The sequence below is a fragment of the Gavia stellata genome, chromosome 29 (genome assembly GCF_030936135.1).
Source record: "Gavia stellata isolate bGavSte3 chromosome 29, bGavSte3.hap2, whole genome shotgun sequence".
NCBI classification, from domain to species: Eukaryota; Metazoa; Chordata; class Aves; order Gaviiformes; family Gaviidae; genus Gavia; species Gavia stellata.
Genome location: NC_082622.1, coordinates 613745 through 627160, shown reverse-complemented (window position 1 = coordinate 627160; position 13416 = coordinate 613745). Strand labels below are relative to the sequence as shown.

Genomic DNA, 13416 nt, shown 5'->3' with positions numbered 1-13416 from the left:
CTTCAATGACCGTAAAGTTAATACATTACCTTCGGTGCATTTTCAGCTTTTGCAATCAGCCAAAGAGAGGGCAAGAGCTGGACGTGCCGCAGGACTCAGGCAGGCGCAGGCAGACCCGGCTCTGCTGCCGGCCTCCCAGCCGGGGTAACACACACACTCTTCTCAAGGAAAGCCTGGGAGCTGTGGGATGTGCTCCCCGCGGCCGTGCAGCCTCTGTTTTTCCCAAATGATGTGTTTGGCCGCTGCCATGCCCCAGTTCTGGCAGGGAGGTGGGTGCTGGGGAGGGGCACGAGGAGCTGTGGGGTTTTGGCCATGCCCCAGTGCATGCAGCGCACTTTTCACACACCAAGATGGTGGGAGATTAATACAAAGAGGAAAGAAGCATCCATCCCAGTGACACCTGAACTGACAGATCGCTGATTATGATGATAGATGGCACTGGCTCTTCCTGATAATTAGCAGTTGTTCGTATTTAAACGTTGCTCTTATTCCAGAGCCAGGCTCTTCTTAATATTCCCTGGGCAACGCTCTCCTCCTGCCCATCTCCTTCCTGTGCTCGTCCCAAGGCAGTGTGGGCAGGATGGGGGACACACACCAGTGGGGCCGGGCTTGTCTGACCCCACCACGCTGCTGTCACGGGAGCAGTGGCTCGTCCCAGCCTCATCAGCCATCACAGTGGAGACAGGGCCACACAGCCTTTCTGCAGTAAATGTCCAAAAGAGGAATGGGGAACGTGATGGATTTCATATCTGAGGCTGCTAAGTGGGAGCGAGGGGCAAGAGGAGGAGACCCAGCTCTTCCTTTGCTCTCCCTGAGACATCGACCTGCCGGCGGGGCTGGCCGCATGCTGCGGCGAGCTGCTCTCATGAGCGCCACGCAATAAATGCTTTATTTAAAAAATCTCCCCCATATGAGGCAGCACCTGCCAAGCGCTGAGCCCTTCCCTGACTGATCACTGCTGCATCTGGCGTTTTACTGCATCTCAGCCGTAACAGCTTATTGATCCCTCCTTTGTCACCAGAGAGCAACGTCCTCCGTTACAGCGTGCTCTCCATCAGTGCTGGGGGTGAGCCGGGGCACGAGCCCGGGCTGGGCGCACGGCGTGCAGGGCCGGCTGGTGGTGGGAAGCTCTCGGGGGCGCAGGAGCTGACACCGGCACCGCTCAGTTGTGGGCCAGCCGTGCACAGCGTGATAGCCGTGCTGTTTGCTGTGACTTTCCAGATGTTTTCCAGAGCTAGTTTGCTTCCTCAAAGACACTGCATGTGTCAGAAGCTGGTAAGTCCATTGCTGGATATACAAGACACACGCACAGTTGCAGACCAGCTGTAATTTTCCCCTCAAACCTCTGGATCAGGGAAATAAAATTAGATGGAGAGAGGTTTTCTCTGGTCCATTGTGCAGAAAATATTTGCAGTCTGGTCAGCTCCATCAGCAGAGGGTGGGGGAAGAAGGGAGCAGCAGCTTCAATGTCAGCCCGTGCAATCCATCACCGCAACAGGGCAGTTGTAAAACTGCGAGCACTAAGTTGTAAGGACAAAGCTTCCAGCTCAAACAGGGCAGGGAGACAGTGACGCTGCTCAGGGCAGCAGCTTGACCCAGTAAACCAAAAAATCTGCCTCCATCGTAGGCAATGCAGTGAGCTGCTCAAGTGCGGACCTGCGGTGGGACAGCTGGGGAACTCTGCTCCCTGGGTGGCAGAGGGGAAGGAGCCCCTTTTGTGCCATTAAGTAATGCCAACTAATTACACAGGTGTGTAACAACTCATTTCTGGGCAATTACCTTCCTTATTTTTTTTCACTCTTCACACAAAGCATCAAGGGAGATGAGCTCAAACCTGCCTGTGCAGACAGGAGAAGGGCTCCTGGTTCTGAAAGCCAGGACCAAGGCTTAGACCTGGGAGGGGGCCCAGAGCTGCAGGTTCTCATGTAGGCGTCCGTGGCCGGGCAGCCGTGGCCGTGGACCTGGGGCCGGGCAGCTGTGGCTGGTGCCCGCTCTGACCGCCTTCCACACCGACCTTTCCCAGTGCGGCTGCTGATTTCTCGGCTGTCTCTGCGAGCTGCCGCACGCAGCCTACAGCAGACTTGTCTCCGTATGACATGATCTCAATTATTAATAGCTCGATTTACACAGCACGCCGCAGCCTTTGCCTAGCACATTCCCTGGGGGAGCCGCCCCTGCCCACGGGAGCGACGCAGAGCTGGACGCGCAGTACCTTTGCCGTTGCTCCTGCCTACCCGCCGGCCCTGAGGGAGGGCGATGGCTGCAGCTGGGGCCCACCACCACCTCCAGCATCACCCATGTCCTCCACTGCACCCCTCCCATTGTCCATGCTGGGGGTGACCAGCCACCCGGCAGCACAAGGGTCCCCAGCCGGGGGGGAGGTGTCCCATGGCCCCCAGCCAAGACCGTGCCAGGAAGGTCACAGAAGAGGGGTAAATCCATCACCCGTGTACCACAGGAGGCACGAGTGCGGATAACTGGGCAAAAAATACATCTGCTTGGTTATGACTTGCAATCCACTATTCATAACCCCGCTTCAGAGCTCTAATTATTTCTTTATAGTGCCAGTATAGCCCTGGCCAGGCTCCTAGTGAAGACTGGCTGAATTAATTGATCGACAGAAGGCAAATAGACTTCACCCAGTTTAAGCACCCATTCAGTTCCTTTTTCCTCGCAGCTGTCACTGTTGTCAGCATACCAAAACGAGGTTTTTGTACATGTTCTTTGGCATTAAGCAGCCTAAGAAAAAGAGAAGAAAAGCGAACTAGTGAAAGAGTCACATCAAATTATTTCTAAATATTATTGTTTGTTCAGTGTGTGCATTTAACATGCTGGCCATACACTGCTTTCATTTACTCAATTAAACAATTAATTACGTGCCTTGAGCACAGGAACTCTGCAGTGTTTTCCCTCTGCTCAGCAGCATCCCCACACTTACACAGCAACACGTATATTAGACTGACAATTGCACTTGTATTGACAGCTCCACACTGTGAGCACTTCCAAGGTTATCCGGTCCTCAGGGCGACGGGAGGGATTCCTGCCTGCCCAAACAGCATCTGGCCTGACAGGCCAACCGATGGACCTTTCTGTCCACAAAACACACACGCTGTACTAGTTAAGTAATGGCTTTTTTCGCCCTTAACAAAGTCAACAGCAAGAAACTACCATCCTGAGTTCCACTGTTGCTGCTGCCTCTTCAGCAGAAGGAAAGGCTCTCATCTTAGCACACATGCTATTTAATAAACCAATGCATCATTTCACACCTCGCTGCTACTAAAACTATTCCTTACCTGACACCTGCTACCCTTGCTAACGTGGTACTTTTCATCAGAACGCCTGAAATGACCCACACAGACAAGCCAGGGCAGAATTAGTGGTTGTTTTTACTTAGGTATTTAGGTATCGCATTATTGCAATCTTTAAACATAGTTCAATAAATACAAAATTAACAAAAATGTCAATAGATCTTTATTACCATTTATTATATTATTATTATTAATTATTCCAAACCAACAGTGACTCCCTGGAGATGTCTGACTATAGTTCAAACATGAAATGCACACAGTGTCCCTTACGATATTATATTACATTTGTTTCAAGCTTATAAAAATATATATTGACTTCTCAAGTATGTATTTACAGTATGTAACACGTGGTTAATGAATATCAAAAAGCACCTGGAGATGAACCAACTTGATTCCAGTTTCGGTTCCATGCGAGGGGGTGCTACACGGTGCTGGCAATGGGGAAGCTGCACGTCCTGCCCGCGCAGAGCAGCACTGAGCAGCGCCACGTCGGGCTGCGGCCGGAGCTTCCCCAGTTCTGGCTCCAGCACGTCGTTCCCACCCTGATGCTGCATAAGGCCTTTGGCCACCCCTGGGGCTGGGAGACACGGCCCTGGTCCCCACTCGCTCACACACCCCTGCGGCACTGCGGGGTCTGGCACACCCAAGGGCCTGATCCTGCAGGCGCTGTGCCAGCACACAGACTGGCTGTGCAGTTAGGATCCGTCCTTCTGACCTCACAGAAAACAAGACACGACACAGGAGGGGATTCGGGGACCGCAGATGAGGCAGCTCAGGGGAAAGGGCCTCTCCTGCAAGAGTCCTCCTGCAGAGCGGAGCTGCAGCGAGCAGCAGGAATCACTCTCCAGCCACCCCAGGGGAGGCTGGGCTGTGCCTTTTCTCACCAGCAAAGAGGAACATCCAGTGGAGACGCTCCCACGAGGAATATCAAGCACAGCCCAGACACAGGAGGTTTCCCGCTGCTGTGTCAAGGCAGCAAAGTGCACTGTCCCTCCGCCCAGACACCAGGCTGGATGCACCACCACCCCCCCAAAAGCACTCGGCCTTTGGCTGCTGACACACAAAGCTGCTGTGCTGCACTTCCAAAGGACATACAATGGAAACAGTGTCCTGCTTTACGGTCGCAAGGCACCGACAGCCGACGGGACGCGCCAAGGGATCAGGGTTGCTTACCAGGTGCTTCTCCGTAAAGGAACAGCCGACGATCCTGTCCGCACATGAGCTTAGACACACTCGCTTGCTCTGCTCCTCTAATTCATAACTGGCCTCCACTCTGCGTGAACATCTAAAATGTAATCCTCTCGTAACTATTTATTAGCTCCAGCAAAGCCTGCAGATTACAAAACACTCACTCCTTTTTCTTCTCTGAACAAGCCAATTAATGCTAATGCTGCTGCAGCCAGGCTGAGCGTGCTTGGCCAGTCCTGAGCCCTTAGCACTGATGTGATCAGGGCTTCCCCACAGCCAAGGGAGGACGAAGGAGCCTTGCACCGTGTCAGAGGCTGGATGGGCAGAGACACTGAAATCATTTTGAGGCATTGCCCTCGGTTGAGCAGCTTCAAAACAGTGTTGCTAATTAATTTAATTATAAGGCATTGAATACTTCCCAAAGAGAGGTGCTAAGAGGATGCAAGCTAATTTTAAAATCGTAACAACAATCTATAACTTAATCTGCTCATTTTATTATCTTTAGTGTTGATAAGGAACTTGGTTAAAAGTGTTTATTGTTGCAACACGCTAAGCTAGAAAGCATACATCCATTCTGTGCTCTTTCTTTTCTTTCTTGAAGGAGAGGCCAGGAAAGCAAATACCTCTTGTTTCTGCTGAGTTAGAGCACAGTCCCATCCACAGAACCATACTGTCTAAAAAAACCAGCTTTCTGAAACACCACATCTGAGTCCCTCACCAGAGTAAGTCAAAAAAGTAATTAAACACTGAATTTCTTTTGGGAACAGCTAGAGAGACTCAGACAAAGAAATTACGCCTTCAGTTCTGATTGTGCTAGAGAATGTAGTACAGGAGCCTAATTCAGTGGGGGAAACACTAAAGAAATGATTGAAAGACGGTCACACTTCTACTTGGAGTACTCTAGCACAGAGCGAGCACCAGATGATTACACAAGCAAACAGCACAGGAGGCTGTGGGGCTGCCAGCCCCATGCAGGGCTCAGCTGCTGTGGGAGAGCAGGCACGCCTGCCCGCACGGCCACGGCAGCTTCCCAAGGGACCCACGGCTCCCCGCAGGCCACTGGTCACTGGTGTGCTGAGGTTTATCTCTGCAGCCAGGCAATGCTCAGAGGGACTAAGGAGCAGACCCCAGCAGCGTCCGTAACTTTGGAGACAGGGTCTATTCTGGGGCGTTCAAGAGGAACCTGTCGCTGTGTGCTCATGGCCAGGTCCGTTTCCCAGACTCTGAAGTGCTCTGTCACCTCGTCACCAAGCCCTGGATTTCCCCAGACCTTCCTGAAAGCAGCTGCACCAACCTGGAGCCAGCCTCTCCGGCAGTGACCTCCCAGCAAGGCTCCCAGTATCCCAATGCAGGAAGCTGCTGCAAATCCCAGCGGACAGGACAAGAGCGGGGAGAGCGGGGAGAGGATGTGGAATCAAGTTGGTTCAGCTCCCTGCCTAGAGAACTATAATATACTTTCTCTATAGATAAAATGTAAACATAAAGAGCATACAAATTGCACTTGATCCTTGGGATCTGGCATTTCTACCAAATGAAGGTTTCGCTTCACCATTATTACTCTCCTGGGTGTGAAACAGCGGGATGGCGAGTGACCAACCAGACCGGACACGGGCCAAACTTAAATTATTTCCATTAAAAAAACTAACCAAGTGACATTGGGGAATGTTGTTTAAACTACAGAGGTGACAGGAAGGAGAGAGCTTGTTTACCCCAGAGAGCAGCAAACTCCCTGGAGCGGGCCCAGCACTTGCACACTGCCAGGCACGCTGCCGGGGCGGCTCCATCTGCATCCGCAGACCGATGGCAGCTCCCGGCCCCCCTGGGCGGGGGTTCCTGTCTCGAGCTCTGCACAGGCTTGCCTGTGCTGGCTCGCACTCCCCTTTGCGTTAGCTACCGGGAGCTCAAAACCTGCATGGGGGAAGGTGCCCTTCTCCCCACCAGCCTACAACCCCCGGAGCTGCCGGACCTGAGAGTGGCTGGGAGTGCGTGGTCCTCACCACGGCACTGCCTGGGAATGCTGGCACAAGGCAGAAAATTGACAAGCCAGCATTAGCTGGCACCTTCTTGAGATGACTGGTCAGTGAAGTTCAGGCAGAGAGTTCTAATCTCTGATGCAATCAAGCTAAAGTAGCTGAAAAAATATGAAATCTTGTCAGTCTTGACACACGGCAGAGCCAGAATAGCCCGAGTGCCGTGAAAAGGAAACCACCGTGAATGAGGCTTTACCAAACAGAAGCTGGATCCCTACGGTGACGTGTTCTGTGAAGGCCAGCAGGCTCAGGACAGCCACCAGCACCTACGGTTGTGCCACTCTGCTTGACCGCGTGACCGGGAGAGAAGGAAGATGCCCAGGCAGGGCAGATGCTGTGCCAGCCCCACGAGAGGCTGCCTTAGGGCCCTTCACTCAATTGTCATTTAGTCCCTCGTCCCCTCAGAGCAGGCTAATCGGAGGATCTGACTCAAACAGATTTCCAGCCGCACTGTGAACATCTCCCACAGCATCCATTCCCTTTGTAAATCTTTGCCTTTCATCATTAATAATTCACTTGCAATACTTACAGATGATAATAAAAGGCCTACAAAACTCTGTACAAGGCTGCAAAGACCCATTTAATTAACTAACTTCAAGGAAACTTGTATTATTAAGCAGATGCTATTTATGTCTTCTGTCAGGGATCAGGCCTGCATCAGTGGGAACTGGCAGCGTGCAAGGCAGGCAGTACTGCGCTACTGTCTGCAACAAAATAAAGTGCTGATGTGCCCTGGTTTGCCTGGATTGCACGGCAGGATTTCAGGGATCCCATGGATGCAATGGTCTATTCTGCCCAAGCCCCAGCGTCTGGCTGGGGTGCGCGGTCCCTTCGGCACAGCCTCTGCAGCCACCTCAAACACCCAGACCCGGGTGCACCCCACCGCAGAGGCAGTGGGTGCTGTGGCACACGCTGGCACTGCAGCCCTCGGGCACGGACCTCTGCCCAGCCGTTAACCTGCGGTGGAAAACTGACGCCCTGGCATGGCAGAGCAGGACACTCCAGGCAGGCTGCTGCCTTTCGCTTCCCTGCTCCCAACCAGGCACAGGGCAGCCAGAGGAGGAGCGGAAGAGCACTCACCGCAGCTGAGGTGGCCCTTCCAGTGGCCAGGGGCGCACTGCCAGAGCAACATGGGAAGCATTCACCCAAAGCACAGCCATGCCTGCTGTCTCTCTGACTGCAGACAAATTCCCAGGTTTTCATCCCACTTCTGGCTGAGTTCGGAGGTTCCTTTCTGCCGCTGCGGGTTGAATTAGTGCGGTTCATAAAACCTTTTCCCCTGCAAAGTTTCCAGACCTAGAGAGGGAAGAGCACTCATCCATCTACTGCTCCGAGGCAGAGCGGACACCAGCTCAGCTGACAGCTGGGAGTCTCCAGGCTCTGGCATCTGCCCATGGCTGTGGGCACACAGCGACACTCTGCCTGCTTTGCTCCACAGCCTAGAGGACAGCAGTCAGAGCCCACCACAGCTGCCCACAAGCCAGAGAAGGCAAGATGCGGGATGCCCTGCCCACAAAACTGCAAGGCAGCAAGCAGGGAAGAGAGGCTAAAGTAGCAACAGATGCTTCAGCATCAGCCCTGCACAGGCAGCAGGTCTCTGCCTGTGGGCTCAGTCTCCGTGTGGGCAGCAGAGTGCTGCCTGCGGTTGCTCTGGTCTGTAAGTTCCCACCCCACTGCTGGGCTCCAGCAGTGAAACGAGGGGCCGGGACCTGCACAAAAGGCAGCGAAGGCTGAGAGCATCAGCAAGGCAGCCCAAGGGCTCCATTGCTTGCCCTCTCTTGGCTTTGGCTCTCTTCATCAAAGCTTTTCATTTCTTCCCCTGAAATTGTCTTGTCAAGAGAGCCTTAGAAACATTCAGCACCATTTGCTCTGCACTTTAGTGGAGAATATTTGTTTTTGTTCACCAACTGTGGTGTCAAGACTCAGTGAAGTAACTCTTGGAGCGGAAGGGACACGGCTGGGAAAGAGTTTCCTTCAGCACAGCAGATGGGGAAAGTCACCTTCCAGAAGTTGGGCACTGGGTGTGAGCTGTGCTCCGGTCTCTAAAAATAAAAGCAATAAAAGCTCCTTGTGGGGTTGCTAGAACATGTCAGCTTGTATAAAAATACCCATGGATTTCACTAGTAGGATGCTAGATACGAAACCGCTGTCAGCTCTGGATTAAGACAGTGCACAAATGTCCATCCACCCTGTTAACCTAATTACCATATGAAATGGCATCATTACAGTTTGACTCATCTTACAAAACAGTGCTAGGGAGAGCCACATCCACCTAGGCACACCACACACGTCCCAGGAATTTGCCTTCCCTGGCACAGGGGACAGGAAACCCTGCCCTCTTGCCACGTGGAATGACTTCTTTGGCAGCAGCCCAGTGATTCCCACATCCCACCTGAAACCGCAAAGTTTCAGAGATTTGGTCCGGTTTGCGGCCGGCTGGCTGTCTCCTCCCCAGCAGCGCCAGGTCAGTGCTCTGCACCTCTGCAGGGGGCTGCTTCACACCTGCACGCCTCGGCCATGCATTTGTATCACCTGGGCCCGGAGAGTCTGGATCCCGCTCAGGATGGTCTTCTGGTGCTCTGCCAGCGTGATCCCGAGGCTGAGGACATCTCTGCAAAATGAGCCCGGCGTCAGCCATGAAAAACAAGACCTAACTGTGCAGTGCCCCACCACTGACTGCTCTCAGGCAAGGGCAGCGCACGTTTCAGACTATCAAGGCTACCGCGGACCTGCCAAAGCAATACGGACCCTGACTGGGAATCCAGGGGAAACATGTGCCTGCAGCACACCAAGCATGAGACAGCTCCCGGCCCTGCTGCCCTGTGCTGCCTGCATAACAGGTTATCAGTAAATTCCATTCAATTTGTCTCTGCTTTCTGGAAGGGACAGGCAACACTAGTCTTGTCAGAAACTACAGGTTTAAATCTCAGCTTCAAAAACCAGCAACTGAGATGCACAACACACGCAGCCCAACCCATGCCAGGAATCTCTTACAGACGTGTTTTGGAAGATCTGTCCTCTTGTTTAGTGACACCTGACTGTAACTGCAAAGCAGAGCTCACTCACGCTGCACCCAGTGACATGAGGTTATAGCCAGGAAAGCAGTTCACTTACTGGGCTGTCATCCTGGCCACCGATTCCAGGTAGCAGTAGCCCGCAGCAGTGAAGTTGTCTTTGTACCTGCCCATTTCTATTGCTTCCAGCCACTCGCCCACAGAGCTGAAAGACGGGAAGGCTGAGAAGGTACGCTCAGTGAGGGGGATGGACGTGCTGTGGGACCTGCCAACAAAACGGGGCGGTGAGAAGGAAGCAGGGCACGGCACGCCTGAGGTGGGAACTGGCAGGTAAAGCAGAACAACAGGCAGCAAAGCAAGAGGGCAGTCACCTGGTGCACGTGGAGCTGGGGCACTTCGGGAGGTCCGGGCTCTGCACCATCTTGCTCAGGATGTTGTGGATGTGCGAGAACTTGGGTCTCTGGCCGCGGTCCTTCTGCCAGCAGTCGAGCATGAGCTGATGGAGGGGCGGCTGGCAGTTCACTGGGGCAGGCAGGCGGAACCCGTCCTCCACAGCCTTCATCACCTGCAGAGGCAGAGGAGGGTGGAGGGGACGGGGTCAGACGCTGCGATGCAGATCACAGGCAAACCCGTGGCACAAACCTCCCTCCTCGCACGCTGCCTGGGGAGCAGCAGCAGCTCTTCCGTGCACCACAGACCCACCCGCACACCACAAGCAATGACAACATTGTCATCTACCACATGGCCGCCAGGGACTCACGTCCTGGTTGGACATGTCCCAGTAGGGTCTCTCGCCGTAGGACATGACTTCCCACATGACGATGCCGAAGCTCCACACATCGCTGGCCGGACTGAAGTGGTGATACTGGATGGCTTCAGGGGCCGACCACAGCACCAGGCTCTTCCCACGCTGGATGGGCGGAAGGGGAGAAATTACATGCTTGCACTGCAGGACGTAGCCAATGCACGCGATTCCCGGATGGCCGTTTGTCATGCCCTGCCCGGCATCGCAGGGCATACACCAAGCAAGCCCATGTGCCACATGCAGGTTTAGTGCTAAGAAAACTTTTGCTTCAATTTATTTTAAAATGGCCGTGCAATCCTATACTACATGGGAGTGTGAGTCCTGAAATATTAATGGGAGAGGAGAATGTCTCTGGAAAGAGCTGATGGCATTTTATACATTAATATTTAATGAAAGCCATTTCAGAGCTGTGCAAACACACAGTCCCTCCACCCTGGCTTGCTCTCCTGTAATTAGCAATCCCCATCTCAGCATCTCCAGAGCCCTCTGGATGCACTAGGGGAAGCAGGTGACAGACACCGCAGCTAATTGTAATTAACAGCAGGGAGACCTTGACCCCAAAGCCACAGTCCCGCTGCATCACAGCGGGAGAAGCCAGGGCTCCTGCTGGGCTCTCCATCCCCCTCGCTCAGCGGGCTGCTCCATACCCAGCAGCACGCCAGTGCCAGGGCAACTCTGCTCGAGAGCTTTGCAGCAGGACAGCCACAGCTGAGCTACAGCTCTGCAGGCAACGCTCGCCACGTCCAGCAAGGGGGGGTCACGCTTTGCCAGGGACTCTTTGGGACAGTAGTGCTCTCCCTACAGACTGCACTGAGCATGCCTCCCTGCAGCTAGTGATAACGCCTGAAAAAGTTTTCCAAGACTCTTTCTGCCACTGGCCTGTTTGGAGCTGGCAAATGACTGCAGCTCCTGGCAGAGTGTGGGCCAAACCCGGCTCTTCCCCCTGGGACGCCCATACCCTGCACTGGGACACAGGCACCGGGTCCCTGCAGGCAGCACACGTCAGCTGCCTCCTTGGGGCTGCCCAATGCTCCCTACAAACAGCAAGCGCTCATTTGATTGAGGAATCAAAGCTCTTTAAAATATTAATGCCTGGTTGATGTGATATGCTAACAGCCCCAGCTGATACTGGGCAGCTGATACTGATTACGGGTACCAAATGAAATACATCTTACTGCTCTGCAGTTATAAATGCATTGATGCACCCTCAAGTGAAATGTGCCAAAGCAGTGTGTGAAAGAAGTGGGGAGGGAGAGCCAGCTCCAGCGAGTGGCTGTGGGGCCTCGGGGGCAGGGGCAGCCCCCCAGCTCCACGCCCGAGGGCTCCCGGGCAGCTCCTCCAAGCACACACAGGCACTCGGGAGACGCGCTGGCTAGCAGAGCTGACGAGGCATAAGTGTGAATGAAGCAGGACTTTAATTCTTAATTGAAAACCATGAATTTCATCACAAGTGATAAAACAGACATAAGGAACCCTGAGGCTGCCAGGGCTGCCTCCAGCCACCCACCGCCTCTCTGCCAGTTTGCGCAGATGTACGGCAGGGCTGCGGCCAGAGGAAGAGCGGCGCCGGGCAGCTGCTGTGAGGTTCCCTGGCTAAACTCATTTGATTTCTACCTGAGAAAGAAGCTGTTAAGATGCAGAGCCCGCATCCATACACGAGGAAGGAAATGGGAGCCTAGGAAAAACACTGGTTCTGGAGTAGGATTGCTGTATGTCTTATCAACTCCAACTGTGGAAGCTGGCTGGCTTTGGCTTTGATCCTTATTCAGCATTCAGAGCAGGCTGCAAACCTCTCCAGTGACGCCAGGCCCCAGTCCAAGCACTCCTGGCCATGGCTGTGCATTGCAGCCAGGGAGATCCACCTCTGCGGAGGTTTTGCAGCCATTCCATCAGCATTTTGCTTTCGTGGAATGTTGACAACAGAATTTGGAAATGCAGCTTACCATGGTGGAGAAGATGGTCTCCATCTTATCTTCTTGTGGCCTTCTGAAACCAGTTATTTTGCAAGCCAGGCTGCTGTTCACAAGGACTTTGTGGGCAGCAAGGCTTTTATGTATGTAACCCATCTCTGCCAGGTACTTCATGCCAGAGGCAATCCCCTGCAACATGCAAACGAGCTGGGTGGCCGTGAACTGTCCCTCATGTTTCTGTAAAAAAAGAGGAGGAAAAGCCAAAGGTGAGTAATGCCCACTTCAAGGGGGCATCACCAGCAGAGCCCAAGCGGGTGGCAGACCCCAGCAGTTACCACCAGCTTCCACAGCACTCACCCTGAGAAAAGAGTCTAGCACGCCGTTCCCCATGTACTCCATCACTATCATCATAGGACTCCCTGCACGGACAGAAAAGGAGCACTGCGTGAGTCCTGCCCATTGCTCAGGCAGTTCTAACACTGCAGGTGTTAGAAATCCGGGTGCTAACCTCCGGCGTGGTCAGCCTGCACTGCCTGGCTATTAAGGGGGACAAGGACTTTATCTCAGACAGTTTGCAATGAGCAGCAGGTCCGAGGCTTTCCTGTCATTCCCAGCCGGGATCCCACTGGATCGCAGTATCAGATGCTCGTTTAATCAGGACACTAAACCATATCACAAAGGAGGACAGCACTACCCAGTGAAAGCAAAAGCAATCAGCTCAGCCCAAGACTCAGGACAGGAATACTTCCTTACCTAATTAAAAGGCTAGTTAAAATCAGCACATGTGCTCACATTTCTTTGGATTTACATGAATATCCATTTAACTACAGCATCCGCAGGCTAGTTCAGCGGACACACTCCCACAAGAGCTGGGAGCAGAGTCATCTGTTTTACTGACAGAACCTCACTTCAGTTTGCTTTTTTTAAGAGTGCACAGTTTTGCTGCTAAGCCAGTCCTACTACCTGGATTTATTAATCTAGCTGTAAGCATTTTATTAATCAACAGAATGCTAAAATAGTTAATATATGAGGAAACACCTGACTTCCAGAGAGCGAACAGTATTGCACCTCCAGCACCAGGTTAAGCAGCAGCCTAAGCACATTGCCTGCAGCACAGGAGCCTTCCTCCACTGCACATGGCTCAGGCTGCCCCATCTAGTA

General features: G+C 53.2%; 1 protein-coding gene across 3 annotated transcripts in view; it reads right to left on the bottom strand.

Annotated features, from left to right (window-relative positions):
• Positions 1-9022: 9022 nt before the first annotated feature.
• EPHA10 (EPH receptor A10) overlaps positions 9023-13416 on the bottom strand; it is a 40664-nt gene continuing 36270 nt past the window's right edge. For 2 of the 3 annotated variants that reach the window (XM_059830705.1, XM_059830704.1), the window contains exons 11-16: positions 12613-12674; positions 12289-12492; positions 10301-10450; positions 9912-10105; positions 9641-9796; positions 9023-9137 (exon numbers count right to left, since the gene is read on the bottom strand). In XM_059830705.1, the coding sequence (XP_059686688.1) occupies positions 9023-9137; positions 9641-9796; positions 9912-10105; positions 10301-10450; positions 12289-12492; positions 12613-12674 (881 nt within the window). The remainder of the gene's footprint in view (positions 9138-9640; positions 9797-9911; positions 10106-10300; positions 10451-12288; positions 12493-12612; positions 12675-13416) is intronic. The other variant, XM_059830703.1, reaches the window with a different exon arrangement.